The following is a 19,699-nucleotide window of genomic DNA, read 5'->3' on the forward strand; positions in this document are numbered from 1 at the left end:
TCAGGCCGGACATGGTGAGGCAGGGTGGGGGGGGAGTGGGTTGGACCCTAAGCAGTGGGAAGAGGGGAGTGGGGTTCGACCCAAAGCACCAGGAGGGGGATGGGGGTAGAGCGGGGATGGATAAGGACCCACAGGGGGGAGGTGGGGGCGGTGGGTGTAGGGCCAGACAGGGGGCTGCATCCCAGCTGCCCCTCCACCTGTCATTCTTGATGGGCAATTTCCTAGTCTCTCATAAAATTCCTATGCTATAGGCAGATGCCCCTGGAGCAAATGAGAATTTGACTTCTGAGCTACCAGGGGAAAGACTGCTGTTATCGTCCATCCCTTTAGCTAGCAGCAGGTTTGTGTCTCACTTCCCCATTGCTCTGTGTCACTGTGAGGAGTGCTGCTGTCTTTATCATAAGCAAAACAGTAATAATCAGCCTCGTCCTGGGCCTGGACTCCAGTGATGGACAACGTGGCCGTGTTCCCAGATCTGGCACCAGAGAATCGGTCAGGGATGCTGGAGGGTCGCTTGGTATTCTCATATATAAACAGCACAGGGGCACTGCCAAGTTTCTGGTGGTACCAACTCACGTAGGTACCAACATTTCTCCCTGTGCAGGTCAGTTCAGCAGTTTGTCCTGGTGAGATGGACACCACAGGTGACTGTGTCATCACGTACAGGGCCAGGGAACCTAGAAGAGAAGAACAACATAAGTTCATAGAAAGACTTGGTCTGACTTCAACCCCAGGTGTCAAGATCTCTAGTCAGACAGGTGAGAAACCAAACACATTATAACACCTGAGCAAGATGTGAGCACTGTAACAAGGAGTGGGACCCAGGCCATGGTGGGAATCCCGACCAGTGTGTCTCACTGGTGTCTGGCTGAGACAATTTGACTCCTTTTTAAATCCAACAGAGCTGAGAACAGCCCCTTCATGCAAATCTGCTTCCCTCTCACTGGCTCCTATAAACGTACCACACTCACCCATCTGACAGGCTCTCAGATGAGGAACTCTGAACCTCCTTCTTCCCCCTATAGTCTGGTGTAAAACTGAAGGTAATTTTACTGATGTCAGAGTGTTACTCAGATGGTGTCAGTGATAACTGGATGCTGGCTGTGCACTTTCTAATATTTAATAATTCATAATCATGCTAGAGCAAAGGACGTGTTGTGAGTCACTGAATCCTACAGGGACCCTATGGACATAAAAGGGTCATTAACACCATCTGTTTAAAAGTATCTCATCAGCATTGGCACTGCACATGGGAACCTTTGGGCCCTGTTGCATGTTACACTTCGAGCTGCCCAAATGTTGGTCAGTGATCGGGCCTTGTTCCACTGTAATCTTGGGTGGCTCCTGGAGGTCTTCACCCTTGGACTGTCCTCATGTTAACACCTTCAAGTGGTTTTTAAGCACTTGCTTTGACACTCAAAATATTACCACCCCAGGGGAGGATTATCTCTGATCCACATAACCCAGCTCCTGCACCATTAATGTGTGGCCACTCCCCACGCATGTGCTGCCCAAGTTGAAGTGCTCCAGTTTCCCAGGATTAATCACATCCCCACCTGTAGGGTGCTGGGAGGAGGAAAAAATAAAGATAAGTATATTAAAGGAGGTCTCATGTTTAAATGAACTGAGATTTGGGATAGGGGCTTGCAGGGTCATGCTTGGCCATAGGTCATGCTTGCTGGGGTGGCTGGGAGGTGGAGCGGTGAGGAAAGACACTTCTGGGGGATCTACTGCCCTGCCTCATCTCATGGGGACCCAATCCAGCCCCCTACTTTGTCCCTCCGCAGCTCACTCTTGCACCTGTCTGTGCCCTATAACCTGGCTAGCTGGCATGTGCTGTGCAGGCTGTCTCCACTGGGTTGCATCCCCAGGGAGGGAAGTTCACATGACATTAGCATGAACCATTATGAGTATTATTTATAATGCCCATGGGACTCAGGGACCCCAGCCATGGATACAACCACTCGATGCCTGGTGCTGTGTAGACACAAGCCAGACAGACAGTCCCTGCTCCTAATTGCTCATCATCCAAGTAGCAGGATGTGGGTGGACATCCTTAGTGAGGAGCCATCTGGGAATCTCCTGGGAGTGAAAGCTGTTGCAGGATGCGTTCCATGGGGCTTGAGAGGACCCACATCTCACTACACTTGCTTTATTCCTGCGCCCAACCTGTTGCTTAAGCTGTAGAGACCCCGGGAGAGAACAAGAACAGTGAGGAACCTGAGGCATACAGGAGAGGAGGACGATGATAATAGCAATGATGGATCTGTTTTGGGGTAATGTCCTGAAGGAGGACAGAGATTTCCTAAAGTAAAATGAAAATATCTCAGTATAAATCTTCTCCCAGCAACATCTAACCTTCACTTTTCTTACAAGAGCCAATGAGCCGTGTCTCTGCCTTGATGGATGCTGAGTGAAGAGCTCCTTGTGCTGGCATCCGTTACAGTTGCCACCAGGTCTTGCCCTGATGAGCACCATCATGTCTAATAATGAACATGATCCCCTGGTTCCTTAATTTGACCTTGCCTCCCCTCACCATTTTCTTCTCTGTAAACGTTAACATACCCAGGGCATTGCTACGTGCTACATGGATTCCACCTGGGCCTGCTGCTGGTCTCTCGTCTGCAAGGTGGCTAAACAAACACAACACCATGCGACAGACATGTAGGGAAAGGGAAATGTCAACCGTGTCTGTGCATGAGCTGTGATCTGGGAATCACTGATGATCAGACAATGGTCACCAGCATGGAGGTTCCTCTCCAGCCCTTGCTTAAATGCAGCAGAGCTACCAGAGGCTGCTCAGGTGGGATACTGGGACCTGACACATCACTCCTCAGAGGCTGCCCTCATGCCTTGAGTGACCTTAGTCCAGGCCCTGCTGATGACTGAACTGTCCAAACAATTCTGGATCTGACCAGCACTTACAGAGGTGAGGCAGTGTGTCCTTGTAGGACCTGAGAACAGGATATTGTTCAGGTCTGGAGGGGTGCAAGGCTCTGGGGTTAGTAGAGGAGAAAATGTCATCAATACCAATCAGTTTGACCTCAATCCCTGGGAAAATTTTGGAAAAAAATAGCAAAGAAACCATTCTTGATAGGCTAACAGAAGGCAACATCCTGAGGGATAGCCAGCATGGGTTTGTTGCGGGAAGGTCTTGTTTGACCAATCCCATTTCTTTCTATGGCCAGGTAACATATCAAGAGGTTAACATCACATATTTGGACCTTAAAAAAGCCTGGGACCTGGTGTCCCATGATGCCCTCATGGAAAAATTGGGCAACTGCGGCCTCGACTACTCCACAGTCCGATGCCCGGGGAACTGGCTCCGAGGTCGGACCCAGAGAGCGGTAGTTGATAGAACTGAATCACCATGGCGCTCAGTCCCCAGTGGTGTCCCCCAAAGCTCTGCTCTTGGACCTGTACTCTTAATGTCGTTATAAACTATCTGGACACTGGTGTCAAAAGCAGACTGCCCAAGTTCGATGACGACACCAAACTTTGGGGAAAAGTGTCCACGCTTGAGGATAGGCTGGTGATTCAGGCCGACCTCAATAGGCTTGCAAGGTGGGTGGCTGAAAACCTGATGGCATTCAATAGGGAGAAATGCAAGTTGCTCCACCTTGGGAGTAAAAACCCGCATTACACTTACAGACTTGGCAAAGCTACACTCACTAGCACCATGACAGAAAGAGACTTGGGGGTCACAATAGACCACAAGATGAATATGAGCCACCAATGTAATACTGCAGCTGGCAAAGTGAACAAAACTCTGGCTTGCATCTACCGATGCATCTTGACCAAGACCCAGGATGTCATCCTCCCGCTGCACTTGGCATTGGTGAGGCCGCAGCTGGAGTACTGCATCTAATTCTGGGTTTCACAACTTAGGAAGGATGTGGAGAAGCTTGAAAGAGTCCAGAGGAGAGCCATGCGCATGATCAGAGGGCAAGAGAACAGGCCTTATGAAGAGCGGCTGCAAGCTATGGGACTCTTCAGCCTGGAAAAGCACAGGCTCAGGGTTGACCCGGTGGCAGTCTACAAGTATATAAGGGGTGTGCATCAGGATCTTGGGGAGCACCCCAGGGAATGATAAGGTCCAACAGTCACAAACTCCTGGAAGACTATTTTAGGCTGGACATAAAGAATAACTTCTTTACTGTCCAAGCTCCCAAGGCCTGGAACAGACTCCCCACACAGGTGGTGCAAGCACTTACTCCAGACACTTTCAAGAAACATTTGGAGCCTTCTCTTGGGAAATAGGCTCCTGCCTGGTGTGAACTGCTGATTCCCATGTTCCCTGACAATATACAGTGGATACAAAGAGACTACGAAAAACTTTCTACAGCATTCATCCTACATAAAAAGAAGAAATGGAACAAATTACTCCAAGAACTAGCTCCCCAGCCACAAAACAACCATCAGAGGAACAACACCAACACCTTACAGCATTCCAACCTCAGACTCGATGAAACTGAAAGCAGCAACCAACCCACAAATATTATCCATCTCTCCACACACACGCTTACCAAAACTGAAAAAATCTGTCCTTTCTAAAGGCCTAAATTTCTGTCCAAAAAAATACCCTAACAAAATACTTCAATGTGGAGAACTAGAAGAATTCTTCTGATGCCTGCGCCTCAAAGAATATTTCCACGACCAAACTGAACCCAATCCCAACAACAACTCATCCTCTGACAACATACAGGAAAGGATCAATGCCAAAAAGCCCCAAAAAACATCAGATTGGACACCTCGCAGTGGACGACACCCTAACCTTGACCGTTACATTGACTGCTTCAGGGAAAGAATGAACAATGAAATAATCAGCAACACACGCCACCACCACAACCTCTCTCTACCAGAGAAAAAGGCCATAGAATCTCTAAGATCCAACCACCAAATAGTAATAAAACCAGCAGATAAAGGAGGAGCCATAGTCATCCTAAACCGTGAGGATTACATAATGGAAGCCAACAGACAGCTCTCTGACACCACCTACTACAAAGAACTACAAGAAGATCCTACTCCCCTTTTCACCAAAAAACTCAACAATACCATCAAATCATTTCCATCAAGACTACAAGAAAAACTACAGACCTTGATCCCCCCACTACCTAACCTGGGGACTTTTTACATGCTTCCTAAAATCCACAAACAAGGGAACCCTGGCAGACCTATCATATCCAACCATGGGACCCTAACTGAGTTAATATCAGGTTTTGTTGAATCCGCTTGCCACCCACAGAGCAAGTTTTGTACAAGACACTACAGACTTTCTACGGAAACTTAAAAAACATAGAACACCTTCCCAGCAACACACTCCTAGCTACCATGGACGTTACCAGCCTATGTACCAACATCCCACACCAGGATGGCATCCATGCCTGCCTTACATATCTACAGGAACAAGATTACAACTCAGAATACAGGCCCAAAGATATTACTGACCTTATACACTTCAACCTCACACACAACAATTTCACTTTTAATAATCAACACTTCCTCCAGATGATGGGAACAGCTATGGGCACTAAAATGGCCCCACAGTATGCCAACCTTTTTATGAGCCACCTGGAAGAAGACTTCCTCAAGAACTGCACCATCAAACCCTTGCTATACTTAAGATACATCGAGGACATCTTCATCATTTGGACTGAGAACCTGCAATCTCTGATTGAGTTCCACCAGAAATTCAACAATCACCATCCCTCCATCCGACTTTCTCTAGAATACTCCAGCACCAACATCCCCTTTTTAGACACAATGATCAGCATCCAGAAGGGTAAAATACAGACCACAGTATACAAGAAACCCACAGACCAACATACATATCTGCACAGAACCAGCAATCACCCTAAACACACCAAAAAAGCTGTGGTATACAGCCAAGCCCTCAGATACCACCGCATCTGTACTGAAGAGAACACCTGGGATTGCCATCTCATCAATCTTAAAAAGGCTTTCACCCAGCAAGGACACTCATCCAGAGAAAGAGATCGCACGTTTGAAAGAGCCACCTGGATACCACGTGAAGAACTGTTGCAGTACAGAAGAAAATCTCATACCGCTGGTTATGACCTATCACCCCTCCCCTGAACCTGTACGGAAAATCCTCAAAAAATTGCAACCCGTACTAGACAGAGACCCTATTCTTAAAAAGATCATCCCAGAGCCACCCATCCTAGCCTTCAAACGAGCACCGAACCTCGCCAACCTCATCACCAGAAGCAAACTTCCTCAAGCCCAGAACACCCGAAAGGATCCAGACTGTGCCAGGACAAGAAATGCAAAACCTGCCAACACATCTCCACCACCCCCACAATTACTACACCCCACAACAGAGCCATCAGCATCCCAGGATCTTACAGCTGCACCTCCAGAAATGTTATATACCTCATCCAATGCACCAAATGCCCTGATGGAAGATATGTAGGAGAGACCAAACAACAACTGCGCACCAGAATGAACGCACACCGGAAATCTATCAAAGACAGAAATACCCAATTACCTGTGGAGGCACATTTCTCACAGGGTGGCCACTCTCCCTCCAATCTCTCAGTCCTGATCCTCAAGGGAAACTTACACAACACTTCCCAGAGATGAGCCTATGAGCTCCATTTCATCAACCTCCTAGATACTAGAGATCAGGGACTAAACATAGACATTGGATTTTTGATACATTACAATCTGCCTGGCAACTGACTCCCCAGCCCAGCCCAGCCCAGCCCAGCCCAGCCCAGCCCAGCCTAGCCTCTGGCTTCTTTACTTTTCATCCCATCCAGGAAGAGCATACACCAACTGCTGAAACCTCCTTAGCCTGACGAAGGGTTTGTGAACCCAAAAGCTTGCTTAATAAATATTCTCCAACTATTTGGGTTGGTCTAATAAAAGATATCAAATTCACCCAAGGAACCTTGTCTGCTGATTCCCATTTGAGAACTTTATGCAATGGAGACAAGTGAACTGTTGGGTTGCACAGCAGCAGGGTGGGCACCAAGATTCCCATCACTGTTATGAAGGTCTGAGAGTGTTTCAAAAATCACCTGTGGTTCCTGTCCTGAACCTCACCATAACTTCTCCCAAAGCAGTCAGACAGCTGTGTAGGCAGATTGCTCTGGGAACAGTGAGGAGGTCGCTAGTAGGCAAGCACTGAATGTATTAGTATTATGAACATAAAACAAAGCTATGCATTATTTTTCATTAATATATTCAACAAAAAACACCTCTCATCAGTGCATTCAGAAATCTCAGTCTTCACCCAGGACTGTCTGAGTCTCTCAAAGCCCGAGACCTGACACTGGCCCCTTCATACAGATCTACCCCTTGCTAATGTGCTGTTGAAGTCCCTCGCTCATGTATGGTGTGATGGAAGAAAACTGGAGACGAGCTCACCTACATACACTCTCCAAAAATGGGGAAAAGGAGGATTTGGGGGACCACAGTGTGATTAGCCTGATCACTAATGAAGATAAATTATGTGAGGGGCATGTTGCTGTCTGCTAGGTCTTCTAGTGACTTTTCTCATTTCACAGCTCATTAGCTCTTTTCAGGATCACGGGTCTATGCATGGAGATGAGCCTTCGGGAGCAGCTAGGGTTTTAGTTAAGCAGGAAAGGGAGGGTAAATCATCTGAAGATCAGGCTCTGTCCCTCCTCCCATAACTCTGGGGACAGTAAACATTTTCATAATGCCTTTGAAAAACAAGGTGTATATTATATTTGGGGCATGCGTATGTGCAAAAATATGGTGTTTGGATCTTAGCTTTTGATACAGTCCCACAGGGCTTTGTCTAAGTTACCTAGAGACACATGGGTTGGGTACAATTACTGTGAGCGGATGTACAGTTGGGTGGACAACAGCACTGTTGGGACTAAAAATGGATCAGTATCAGACAGGGAAGAAGATGTGAGTGGGGTTCTCATCAGGGCTGGGTCAGCCTCAGCTGAAGCATAATGTGCAGTTCTTGGCATTTATTCAGTATTAATTCCTCAGTGTTGATATTTCTCCTATGGAAACTGGGAGTATCTGTCCAAGTGGCAGGAGGAGAAGGGCAAAAACACTAGTATTTTTCTGAAAATAATAATGCAGGAGTCATTTGTAATTGTTCAGTGAGTTACATACTCAGAAGCTGCTCGCCATGCGCCCCTACCCAGCCCTGCCCAGCCCCAGCCAGCTGCTCCCACCACCTCCTCCCAGGGGATCTTAATTCTCAATTTCTGATGGCAGCCCTCACTAAAGAGACAGTGTGACTCATTCCCTTTATAACAGCAGGTTTGGGCCTCTCATCCCCATTGCTCTGTATCACTGTGAATAGCATTGCTGTCACAATCATAAACAGCACAGTAATAATCAGCCTTGTCCTGGGCTTGGATCCCACTGATGGCCAAAGTGGCTGTGCTACCAGGCTTGGGACCTGAGAATCAGTCTGAAATGCCAGAGGGTCTGTTGCTGTTATGATGCATAATAAGCAGGGGGACACTGCCAGGTTTCTGTTGGTACCAGCTCACATCGTAGCTACCAACATTTCTTCCTGTGCAGAAGATTTTGGATGTTTGCCCTGGAGAGAGGGGCACTGAAGGTGGCTAAGTCATCGCGTACTGGGCAAGAGAACCTGGAGCAGGAGGAGAGCACAAAGCAATGAAATGACAATGTTGATTCGAATCTATGAGCGTCATGATCTGCAGGAAGCAAAGGGGAAAATACAACCCATCACAGCACTTGGGCACACGTGAGCAGAGTGAGGAGGAGAGGGGCCCAGGCCATGGCAGCAATCCAAACAAGTGCAGACCCCTCAAGCAGATTGGTGTTGGTCTGGGATCCTCCAAGACTCCCTTATACCCTCAGAGTTGAGACCAGCCCCTTCAGGCAAAACTGCCCTCTGCTCACTGGCTGCTGCTCACATTTCCCTCCCTCAGATTAGAAAAGCCATGGGGAGAAGGGGGAGATTTAGGGTCCTATTCTCCTCCTACTCCTGCTGGTGTGAACCAGGATTGTGGCCTTTCTAGTTAAGAAAGGAAACTGGTGTGAAGCTGGAGTTAGTGCGGGGAGAGCCAGGCCAGAGGTTTCTCTGTGTAGCAAAATGCAAAAGAACTAGGTGCGTTTTCCTTTAGTTTTCTCTCCCACCGCCCAGGACACCCTGATGCCCACTTAATCAAAAAAGCCCACTCCTCCGGGGCAAAACATGGGACATTTCTGAGGTGTGGCTAGAAATGCCACGGCTCCAAGGAAAGAAAAAGAGCAAAGGGACGGATCATTGCTGAGAATGGAGAGGTGGGGATGGGAAATCCAGCGAAGGCTGGTTTGGAGGGAGGCAGGTCCGTGTGCGAGGGGAACAACCACAAAACCATGCGACAGCCATGTAGAGAAAGGGAAATGTCAACCATGTCTGTGTGCCAGCTGTGATGCAGGAGTCACCGAGGATGTTCAGATGCTGCGGGGGGGATGAGTGTCTGCAGGGCTGGCCAGAGAGAGGCATGGAGCCATGGGTGGCTAATCTGGGGGACTGTGGGGGGGAGGGGGGGGGGGCTGGCTCCCTGCTGATGCATGCACTCCCAGGAAGGGGGGCATGGGAAGGCATGCGCCCCAATGTTTGTGCATGGCACCACTGTTGGCTCTCCATCCTCCTGCCCTCTCCTGAAGTTTTCATGGTCCAGCAGGTGGGGCCTGGCATGGGAGAGTTGAGCAAGGTGGGCAGGCGCGGTGCCAGCATCACCACTTTCACCACCACCAGAGCCCTGCCCCAGCTGTGCCACCATGGCAAGGTATCCCCTTTCTAACTGGCAGTAGTGGGGTGGTGGCATCATGGAGTTGTGCCACGTGTTCCTACTGGCGTGGCGGTTCCCGTGTGGCGGTTCCAGCAGTGGTGGCACCGCTGAGTCTCTTGGCCTGTCCATGGCATGTCTCACCTACTGGGCTGAGAGGCTGCTGAGAGGAGTGCAACAGAGAGGGGACCAAAGTGCCCCACAGGGGCAGCCCACATGTTCTCTCACACCCCACGGGCTCCACATGGTTTGGCTCCCAGGTGTCGGGTTGTGGGGAGGCATGTCCCCCACTTTTCCATTTTCAAAAGATGGTCACACTGGGAGGAAGTCAACATCTGAACAAGCAGCAGTGTCCGTAGTGACGTGGAACCAGGCCACAGTGGATCACATTGCTTTCTTTCACAACTGTTTTGAAGGCAGGAAGGTGAATCCTCCTTCTTTCAACTTTCACCCTTCTCCCAGCCTCTCTCCCCCTCCTTCCAGGATAATCTTCTTGGACAATCATCCTGTGTACCCAGACCTCCAAGGAAGTGAGTGAGAAGACAAATCCTTTGGTGGCTGGAAAGGATTCAGGGTTGATTGAAATCACTCTCATTTCTCACATGTCCCCTTTCTGACAGGAACGATCACTAAAGAAACAGTGCAACCCGCTCCCTGTGTAAAAAGAGGTTTGTGTCGCACTTCCCCATTGCACTGTGTCACTGTGTGGAGAGCTACTGCCACTATCATAAGCGCTGCAGTAATAATCAGTCTCATCCTTGGCTTGGACTCCAGTGATGGTCAATGTGGCCGTGTTACCGGACTTGGAACCAGAGAACTGGTCCGAGATACCGGAGGGTCTGTCATTATCATAGTCCATAACGAGGACGGGGCCACTCCCAGGTTTCTGTTGGTACCAATTTGCTCCGTAGCTACCAATGCTACTCCCTGTACAGGTGATCGTAGCAGTTTGTCCGGGAGAGACGGACACCGAAGGCAGCTGAGTTGGCGCGGTCTGAGCAAGACAACCTGGAACAAGAGAGAACACACAGGATTAAATAACCCCTCGTATTGAGACCTGCAGGCAGCCACAAAACCCCCATTTCAGCACCTGAGCAGCACATGAGCAATACGAGGAGGAGCGGGGCCAAGGCCATGGCGGAAATCCAGACCAGCTCTGCCTCCTCAAGGAAACCAGTCGCTGGCTGGGACCATTCAAGTCTCTTTAAATGCCCAAAGCTGAGATCGGCCCCTTCATGTAAATCTGCCCTCTGCTCACTGGCTGCTGCTGGCACCTTATTCCTGCTGATGAGAAAACCCCGGAGGAGAAGGGAGGGACTCTGCGCCCCGTGCTCCTCCCATGTGCACTGGTGTCAGCCCATATTGTGGTCACTCAAGTGAGGAAGGAGGACCTAAGGAAACTGCCCTGGTTTTTTTACAAGGAGATATTATAAAAACCCCACAGCCAGGCCCCCCTGCTGCCCATTTGCACACCCAGAGCCCTTGCACAGGCCTCTGGAAGTGTTTCCAGTCAGAAACTCCTGCTCTGATTACGGGGAGATTAGGGTGTTGACACACGTGCCCCAAGAGCGGGGCGGGGGTGCTTTAATTAGAGTGGCTCCAAGAGCTGCTCTGATTAAAGCACCCAAAGCATCTTGCGTATCAGCATCCCCAGGCTTCAATATGACAGTGGGGGTGTTTCATCTGAAGCGTGCTTGATGAGCTGCAGTAATTATTGATCAAGTCTGATGTGAGGTGCTGGAATTACAGCTAAATGGAGCAGTCTCTGCTCCTGTACAGGCGTCCTTACAGGCTGGAGCAATGATCTAGTTGCTGGAGAAACCTCATGGGGCAGAAGTGAGAGATGGAGACATAAAGCACTGATGCTTTGAGACAGACCTGCTCAGTGAGCGGTGACCTTTGCCGCTGCCTCATGGACTCGTGGCATGGCCGGGGCAGGGAGAAGGGGCAGCTCAGGACACAGTTTGAACAGGTTTTCTCTCTGAGACCAGGTCCCCAGATGGAGGCTGCTCATCAAGAGCCATTTGTAGTGTTATTTGTGTCAGGGGTGTGCAAACTGCAAAGCGGGGGCCGCTCCATTGGGGCCACAGCCTCCCTCACCTCCTCAGATGTGGGTCCACATTGCACTGTGCCATAGCCCCCCTGGCCCTGCAGACTGCTCCATATCACACTATAATACACCATGCTGCCCCCAAAGAGGAGAGCCCGGAGACCTCAGCTGCAGCAGCAAGTGTAGCAATGAGGGGAGCAGTGGCAGTGGGGACCGGGGGGCTGCCAGCTGGACAGCCCTGATTTATATTACTGCCACATCTCAGGGACCCCCACCATGGACATGACCCCGCTGTTCTCCCTGCTGTGTAGACACAGACTAGACAAACAGTTGCCGCCCCAAGGCACTGATCATTCAAGGAGCAGTACCTGGGGGGATGACCTTAGGGATCCCTGAGAATGGGTCCTGCCAGGAAGCCCCTGCCATGCGCCAGCTGAGAGGATCTTCTGTGCGTGGAAGTGTGCGCGTCTCCGCCGGGGCGAGAGGATCCACAGCTCACGACACTTCCTGTCTTCCTGTTCCCAGCCTGTTCTCCCAGGGGCAGTCAAGAGCATGATGACTGTGCCTATGGCAGTTCTGTCTGCTGTGGGGGGACGGAGAGATGTCTTATTGTAATCAGAGCCCAAAGGCCTCAATATCAATCTTCTCACAGTAACATTGCCCTTTAGCTTCATTACAAGGGATCTACTTGTGCATCCTGAGTGACGAGCTCCCCCAAATGGCAAGTGTTGCATTTACAGCCAGCTCTCACCCTGACTTGCCTGGGCGTACCAAATCAACCACAGTCATCCACAAAATAATATCCTGGTTCCTTATTTTGAGCCCTGAATCCCCTCACAGACTTGCCTCCCTGCAACCATTTAAGTCCACAGGATTTTCTACATGTGTCAGTGGACCCGAGTGCCTCGTAGAAGAAAGGACAGATCGTAGGTCACTTTAGAGACATGGACACAGGACGTCCTAGGGAGACTGTGTTAGAGGAAGCCTGGTGTGTGTGTCGAAGCCTATGTGCTGGGAGGCAGAAGGCATGGCTTGATTCCCAGCTCCAGCCCTGACTCACTGTCTGGAGCTAGGCCCAAGTCCCTGTCCTGTTTGTCTGTATAATGAGCATCACACCTGATCTTATGCTTTCATGCTATGGCCCATCAGCCAGGTATCTGAGTGCCTTTCCCCATCAAATTGATACAACACCAAAGTGTGCTGGCGTGTTAGTGGCCTGGTCAGGGCAGCTGTCCTGCAGAGGTGTGGGGCTGTAGGAGAGGAGCAAGTGCAGCTGCAGTTCTTCAGGCTAAGAAGGATCTAAGAGTCAAATCAGATGGTAATCACCACTTTCCCAGTGCTGCCAGAGATGCTGTGGTGCGGCAGAAACCTGTGGAAACTCCAGGACAAATTCGATCCAAGTAATGGGCCCCAGAGGAAATCACCAGGGGCTCCCAGCTTCCAGGTAATACCTGGGGAAGCCTGAGGGATTGGACTCAGATTCACTTGAAGATTTGGGGGAGTTCATTTCGCACCAAACCCCAAATACTAAGGGAAAATACCTGATACTTCAGGATCAAACAACACTTTCCCATGACCCCTCCTGCCCCGACCAAGGGTAGTTGGGCAGCATTTCAGACCTCTCTGCTATAGTTATAAGTGATAAAACTATCAAAGCACCCTTTACTTCTTTAATAAATGAAATGGATGCACCATTCCTTACGCAGTGATATAGCTCCCTGCAGGAGGGGTCCAAAGTACTTTCCTCTTCTCTTAATATCATGTCAGGCAGTAAAAGGCGGGTTAATTTTCCAAAATGAGGGTTAATATTCCTGTAGCTCAAATTCAGCCTGGGCCCAGCCCTGTGGGGCTTGCTGAATCAGTGACCCATACCGCAGACATTGTGGGTACTGCTGGAGATGACAGTGACCTTTTCTGTCTCCAGTGAAGATAGCTGAACAATTTTACCCTGAAAAATCAGGCCCTGGAAATACCAGCAACAGCATACACTGTGCAGAATAGCCAGGGACAGCATTAAACATTGTAGGAAGAGAAATGCTAGTGTCTCGTGTGTGGGGAATTGGTCACATTGCATGCAGCCAGTAATGAGAGTAGAAACCCCTTCCTAAACAGGACACTGAAAAAATTATCTCATCACCCAGAATGAGCATGAGGACATAGGTAGAAATGGCAGCAGGGAGTGGAGTTTCCTTTTGCTTTGATGTGTTATGCTGCAGCTCTGAGGCCACGCAAGTCCCTGCAGAGCTCAGGCTCAGGGAAAGCAGCAGAGGTTCTTGTCTCACTTCCCCATATAGCCACGGCTGCGGTGCTACACAGTTGTAGCACTGTACTGTGTACGTTCAGTTGTACTCTGCACTGCAAGGGATCAACACAGAGGGATTTCTTGACCACTATATCAAGGGGTCAAAAAATCCACAGAGAAAAAAGGCAAAACAGTTTGTGCACAGGCTGAGTGCGCTGCTCAAAACCAGAGCTGAGCTACCCAGAGCTGTGCTGTGACTGCCAGCCAGGCTCTGTGCAGCAGAATCGCTGCTGCTGCTTCCTTGGGAAGACCCCGGGTAAGACTGCTGGGGCCAGCCCATTGATGGGCCCAGACTCCCCTACTGCTCACAGGGTAGCTTGATGGAGCACGCATGGTGCAGGCATTCCCCGTGGACAACCAGTGGTGGCACAAGGTGTGCTGCTGCTAGTTGTTTCCAGGGAACCACACGTCCACACAATGTGTGGACACAGCCATTGAATTTATGCTGCAACTGCTGTAGCTCCACTGTCTGCAGCTGTTTGCCCCTTGTCTACTCACACAGCCCGATTCTTTTTCAGGATGTCTGAACGCTCTGCGTTCCTCCTCTGTTGGGGCAGACACGACCCCATGCACTCGCTGAACAAGGACAGCCAGGTTACCACCCTTTGGTCATGAGTGTTAGCACAATTCAGAGCAAGATTAGAGCAGGGCTAGTAGAGAATGGGGAAATTCTGGAACACTACACCACCCCGCAGGGGTCCCGCACAGCGCGTGTGGGTTTCCGTTCCTTGGAGCACACAGACCCTGGGGGGCATTTGTGCAATCGAGGATGGATTTTCTGGCCCCTACAGATCAATTAGATGAAGTTTCATTAATACCAGAGGTGGTTGTATCAAGCTGCATGTGTGGTTAGCAGAGGTGAGACCACCCCATTTAAATACGCCTTTTTATCAGTTTGTGATTTATTAGCCCATTTGGAAAGAATGTAGACATAGGTAAAGGAGTCTGGGTCCAATCCTGCTCCTACCTTAAAGCTCAGGCAGCTTCACCAATCCAAATGAAACCTCCTTTCCCCTCCTCCTAACATCAGCACAGACAGTCAAACAAAGGTCTCGTAGTTCAAATACAACCTGTGTGTTGAACCCAGACCTGCATCTTCTCCCCCTTCGGACAAGACTGAACATGCTGGGACCTGAAGGGAAAAGCGCATCCAAAGATCCAAAGTTCAGATCTAATATATTCCACTTGCAAAGGGCACCTAAGACATCTTCTCCACTAGGGAACAGAGGGGGCACGAAAGGCAGAACAGAAAAGAGAGTTGAATGTCTTGAGGCACATTCTGGTATTAGTCCCATGGCTGCAATTGTCCAACCTGTTCATGGACACAGACCTGTCCATGGATGGCTCCAAAGAAGCTTGGGAGCAATGGCACTGCAGCATCCCCATTGCTCTGTGTCACTGTGAGGAGAGTTGCTGTCATCATCATAAGCCTGGCAGTAATAATCAGCCTTGTTGTGGGCTTGGGCTGCAGTGATGGTCAAGGTGTCTGGGCTCCCTGATGTGGAGCCAGAGATTCGGTCAGGAATGCTGCAGGGTATCTTGCTCTTATAATCAGCACAGGCACACTGCCAGGTTTCTGTTGATACCACTGCAGATAGTTGCTACCAATATTTCTTCCTGTGCAGGTGAGTTTAGCAGTTTCCCTTGGAGACGTGGACAGAGAGGGAGACTGAGTCATCATGTACTGGGCAAGTGAGTCTGGAATAGAAAGAAAAATTGTGTGGATAGAAATACTCGGCCACACCACAATACACTGGCTGGGGAATTGGCTCCGTGGTAAGACCCAGAGGGTGGTGGTTGATGGAAGTCAATTGTCATGGTGCGCTGTGACCAGTGGCATCCCCCAAGGCACTGTCCTTGGGCCTACACTATTCAACATCTTCATTAATGATGTGGATATTGGTATCAGAAGTGGACTGGCCAAGTTCGCCAATGACACCAAACTCTCAGGTAAAGCATCCACACCTGAGGACAGGAGGGTGATCCAGGCTGACCTTGACAGGCTTAGGAAATGGGCGGAAGAGAACCTGATGGTGTTTAACACCGAAAAATGCAAGGTTCTCCACCTTGGGAAGAAAGACCTGCAGCATGCTTATAGGCTTGGCAGTGCTACGCTGGCTAGCACAGTGGGTAAAAGGGACTTAGGGGTCACGATTGACAACAAGATGAACATGAGCCTTCAGTGTGATGCTGCGGCTAGTAATTCGAGCAAAATGCTGGCTTGCATCCATAGATGCTTCTCAAGCAAATCCCAGGACATCATTATCGCATTGTACTCGGCCTTGGAGTCCCATGTGTGAGTTCAAGGAGTGCTCTGGCCACCATCAGGCAGACGAGCAGATGAAATGCTCAAGTCTTAGGGACGTCTGTGATACTTTCCCCCTTTTTGGGTGTAAATTCTCCCCTTGTGAGAGATGTGTTACTAATTATTTAGATTGCCTCCATCTGCTCTCTGTGTCTCCAAGAGGACTTGTTTCAGGTGGGTGTTTTCATGGTTTCAGCTCGGTTGGCTGGGTATAAGGGAACGTCATGGTGCTGGCTCCCCCATGGTGTGCAGAGGTCTTCACGCAAGTTCCCACGGGTGATGTGGAGACAGTGGATATCTGAGCAGGCCATGATTGGTGGCACTAATGCAGACCCAGGCAGCAGGAGGCTACAGTTCTTCCTCCCAAGCTTGAAAACACTGATTTTGAGTTCACACTATTGTCAAAGGTTGCCCTTCCACCTTCCCTTCCCATGTCCTAAATGCTCAATAGGAGCCCTTCTGTGAAGGCAGATGTCCCGGAGACAGTGGGGAGGGTGCTTGTGCTGCAGAACTTCACAGAAGGTGTTTTGGGGGACTACAATTGCATTTCGTGTGCTTTCCCTGAAGCAATGGGTGCTCTCACGGAAGACCCACTGCCTTTGACGGCTTCAGGTTTTCAAGAAGATTAAACATTGGCTTTCTCTGAGAGATGCTTGGTGTCTAAAAGGTTGAGAACAACAGCTGTAGACTGACGACAGGTTTGGATGATAAACCACATGCTCCAATGAACACCGGTGCTGTACTGTGGAGCTTTTATGTTCCTGGGACCTGGCCCTGCCCTCCCAAACCCTCGTTTAGAGCATTTAGAGCAGTAACAGAATAGTCCTTCTATAGTATCTGCCCAAGCGAGCTGTTGTTTAAAAAGCTAATGCATCTCTGACTTAGTCGGTAAGGTGCAACTTTGCCTTGCCTTCTGCCTAACTCCAGACTAACATGGCAAATTATCTCTCTCTGCTAATGGTAACATATTTTACCATCCTTTCTATCATGCATGTTCTTTCTGAATGGAGAGGGGTCTTCTGCAGGCTGGTGGGGGAGGATGAAAAAAGGATGAACTTCAGGATGTTGATGATGAACTGAAAAACACACCAGGGGGAACCTCCTTTTCCTGGAGCTGCCTGACCCCTCGGGTCCAGCTGAAATCTTTGGATGCTCTGCACAATGTTGGACCAGCTCTTGTCTTTCAAAAGTTTTTCACAGACTCCTTCCTGCTTATCCAGACCTCCCTGGGATCACTAAGAAAGCAACTCCAGAAATCCCCAGGATCTTAATTCTCACATGTCCCCCATTTCTGACAGTAGTCCTCACTAAAGAGACAGTGTGACTCATTCACTTCATAACACCAGGTTTGGGCCTCTCTTCCCCATTGCTTTGTATTGTTGGCATTGGATTCACAACCCAACCCCACTACCTTTGCTCTGGGTGAGCACAAACTTCAACTCATCCACAACCCCTGACGCTTGATAATAGGTAAGTTTATTCATCCACAGTGACAGGAAATAAAAGCCATGCAGGCAAAGCAAGTATGACATACATTACCCAAATTTCCCAGTTCCAGCATATACACAAGGTGAGCAGTCCATCCGGCCAGTACATTAATGCAACCTTGAGGGTCTTTGCTTGAGTGTCCAATGCCAGCAGCCTTACAGGATTACTGGGGGCCAGGCCTATATCTATCTCTATTATGAAAATAAAGTGTGGATGTTTTCAGTTCCCCAGGATGTGTGGCCATGCTGTTTTCCTTGCTGGGTTAGGCACCCTGTTTCTTTCTGAAGCCTGGTATACCCGGTTATGAGAACCAGGTCTTTTAACAATCAATTAACCCTTGTTGCTATAACCATTATTATTGTGTGTGCATATAAAACCTATTAGCCAGTTTCCAAAAGGAAAATTCTATATATCATTTTCAAGCCAACATCTATCGCGCTGAATAGCATTGCTGTCACAAAAGGGGCATAGTAATAATCAACATTGTCCTGGGCCTGTGTCCCACGGATGGCAAAGGTAACCAGCTGACATTGTAGCTACCCAATATTTCTTCCTGTGCAGGTGATTATGGATTTTTACCCTGGAGTGAGAAACACTGAATGTGGACCTAGACAGGTTAGCAAGTTGGGCGGATCAGAATCTGTCGAAATTCAACTTCAAGAAAAAATGTCAAGTGCTCCACCTCGGGAAGAGAAACCCCAACACGCCTGCAGGCTTGGCAGAACCAAACTGATTAGCACCACGAATGACAGGGACCTGGGGATAATAATAGACCACAGTATGAATATGAGCCAGCAGTGTGATGCTGTAGCCTGTCGGGCAAATAATACTCTGGCATGCATCAATCGACGCATCTGCAACAAAACCAAGGAGGTGATTCTTCCGCTCTACTCAGCACTGGTGAGACCGCAGCTGGAGGACTGTGTCCAGTTCTGGGCACCACATTTTAACGAGGAAGTGGACAAGCTTAAGAGAGTCCAGAGAAGAGCCACCTGTATTATCAGTCTTCAAAATCAAGCCATACAAGGACAGGCTGAAGGATCTGGGACTCTTCAGCCTGAGGAAAAGCAGGCTAAGAGGGGACCTGGTAGCAGCTTACTGCTACACTAGGGGATTACATCAAGAGCTTGGTGAGCAAGTGTTCACCTGTGCACCCAAGGGGAAAACAAGGAGTAATGGCCACAAACTCCTGGAAGACAGATTCAGGCTCAACATTAGGAAAAACTTCACAGTCAGGGTGTCCAGACTATGGAATAAGCTCCCTCCAGAGGTGGTGCAATCACCTACCCTGGAAATCTTTAAGAGGAGACTAGACAGTCAACTTGCTGGGATCACCTGGCGTCCACCTATCTTTCCTGCTTGGTGCATAGGGCTGGACCTGATGAACTTCTGAAGTCCCTTCTGGCCTTATACTCTATGAATCTATGAATCTCATACTGGACAAGAGACTCTGGAGCAGAAGCAGAGCACAAAGCAATGAAATAACAATGTTGATTGAAATCTATGAGTGTCATGATCCGCAGGAAGCAAAAGGGGCAAGCACAACACTTTGCAGCACCTGGGCATGCGTGAGCAGAGTGAGGAGCAGAGGGGCACAGGCCATGGTGGCAATCCAGACAAGCTCAGACTCCTCAAGCAGATTGGTGTTGGTCTGAGAGCCGCCAAGTCTCTCTTAAACCAACAAAGTTGAGACCAGGCCTTCAGGCAAAGCTACCCTCTGCTCACTGGCTGCTGCTGACATCTCTCTCCCTAAAATTAGAAAAGCCATGGGGAAAAGGGGGAGATTTAGGGTC

The 19,699-nt window shown here is 49.3% G+C and overlaps 1 protein-coding gene across 1 annotated transcript; it reads right to left on the minus strand.

The window, feature by feature from the left end:
* Positions 1–330: 330 nt before the first annotated feature.
* LOC132243486 (immunoglobulin lambda-1 light chain-like) lies at positions 331–10,897 on the minus strand. The gene is made up of 3 exons (XM_059713284.1): positions 10,852–10,897; positions 10,443–10,769; positions 331–677 (listed from the first exon to the last, which is right to left on the minus strand). Exons 1-3 carry the CDS (start codon positions 10,895–10,897, stop codon positions 331–333), a joined length of 720 nt encoding a protein of 239 aa, XP_059569267.1.
* Between the last annotated feature and the right edge of the window lie 8,802 nt (positions 10,898–19,699).

This window comes from Alligator mississippiensis, chromosome 10 (genome assembly GCF_030867095.1).
Source record: "Alligator mississippiensis isolate rAllMis1 chromosome 10, rAllMis1, whole genome shotgun sequence".
NCBI lineage: Eukaryota > Metazoa > Chordata > Crocodylia > Alligatoridae > Alligator > Alligator mississippiensis.

What these genes read in the sequence shown, in the direction of transcription:
- LOC132243486 (XM_059713284.1), bottom strand. Translation starts at nt 10,897, where the DNA reads ATGGCCTTGGCCCCGCTCCTCCTCGTATTGCTCATGTGCTGCTCAG. An exon ending in ATTGCTCATGTGCTGCTCAG is followed by an intron (nt 10,770 to 10,851) that starts GTGCTGAAATGG and finishes CTCTTGTTCCAG; the next exon opens with GTTGTCTTGCTCAGACCGCG. An exon ending in TGACACAGTGCAATGGGGAA is followed by an intron (nt 678 to 10,442) that starts GTGCGACACAAA and finishes CTTCTCTTCTAG; the next exon opens with GTTCCCTGGCCCTGTACGTG.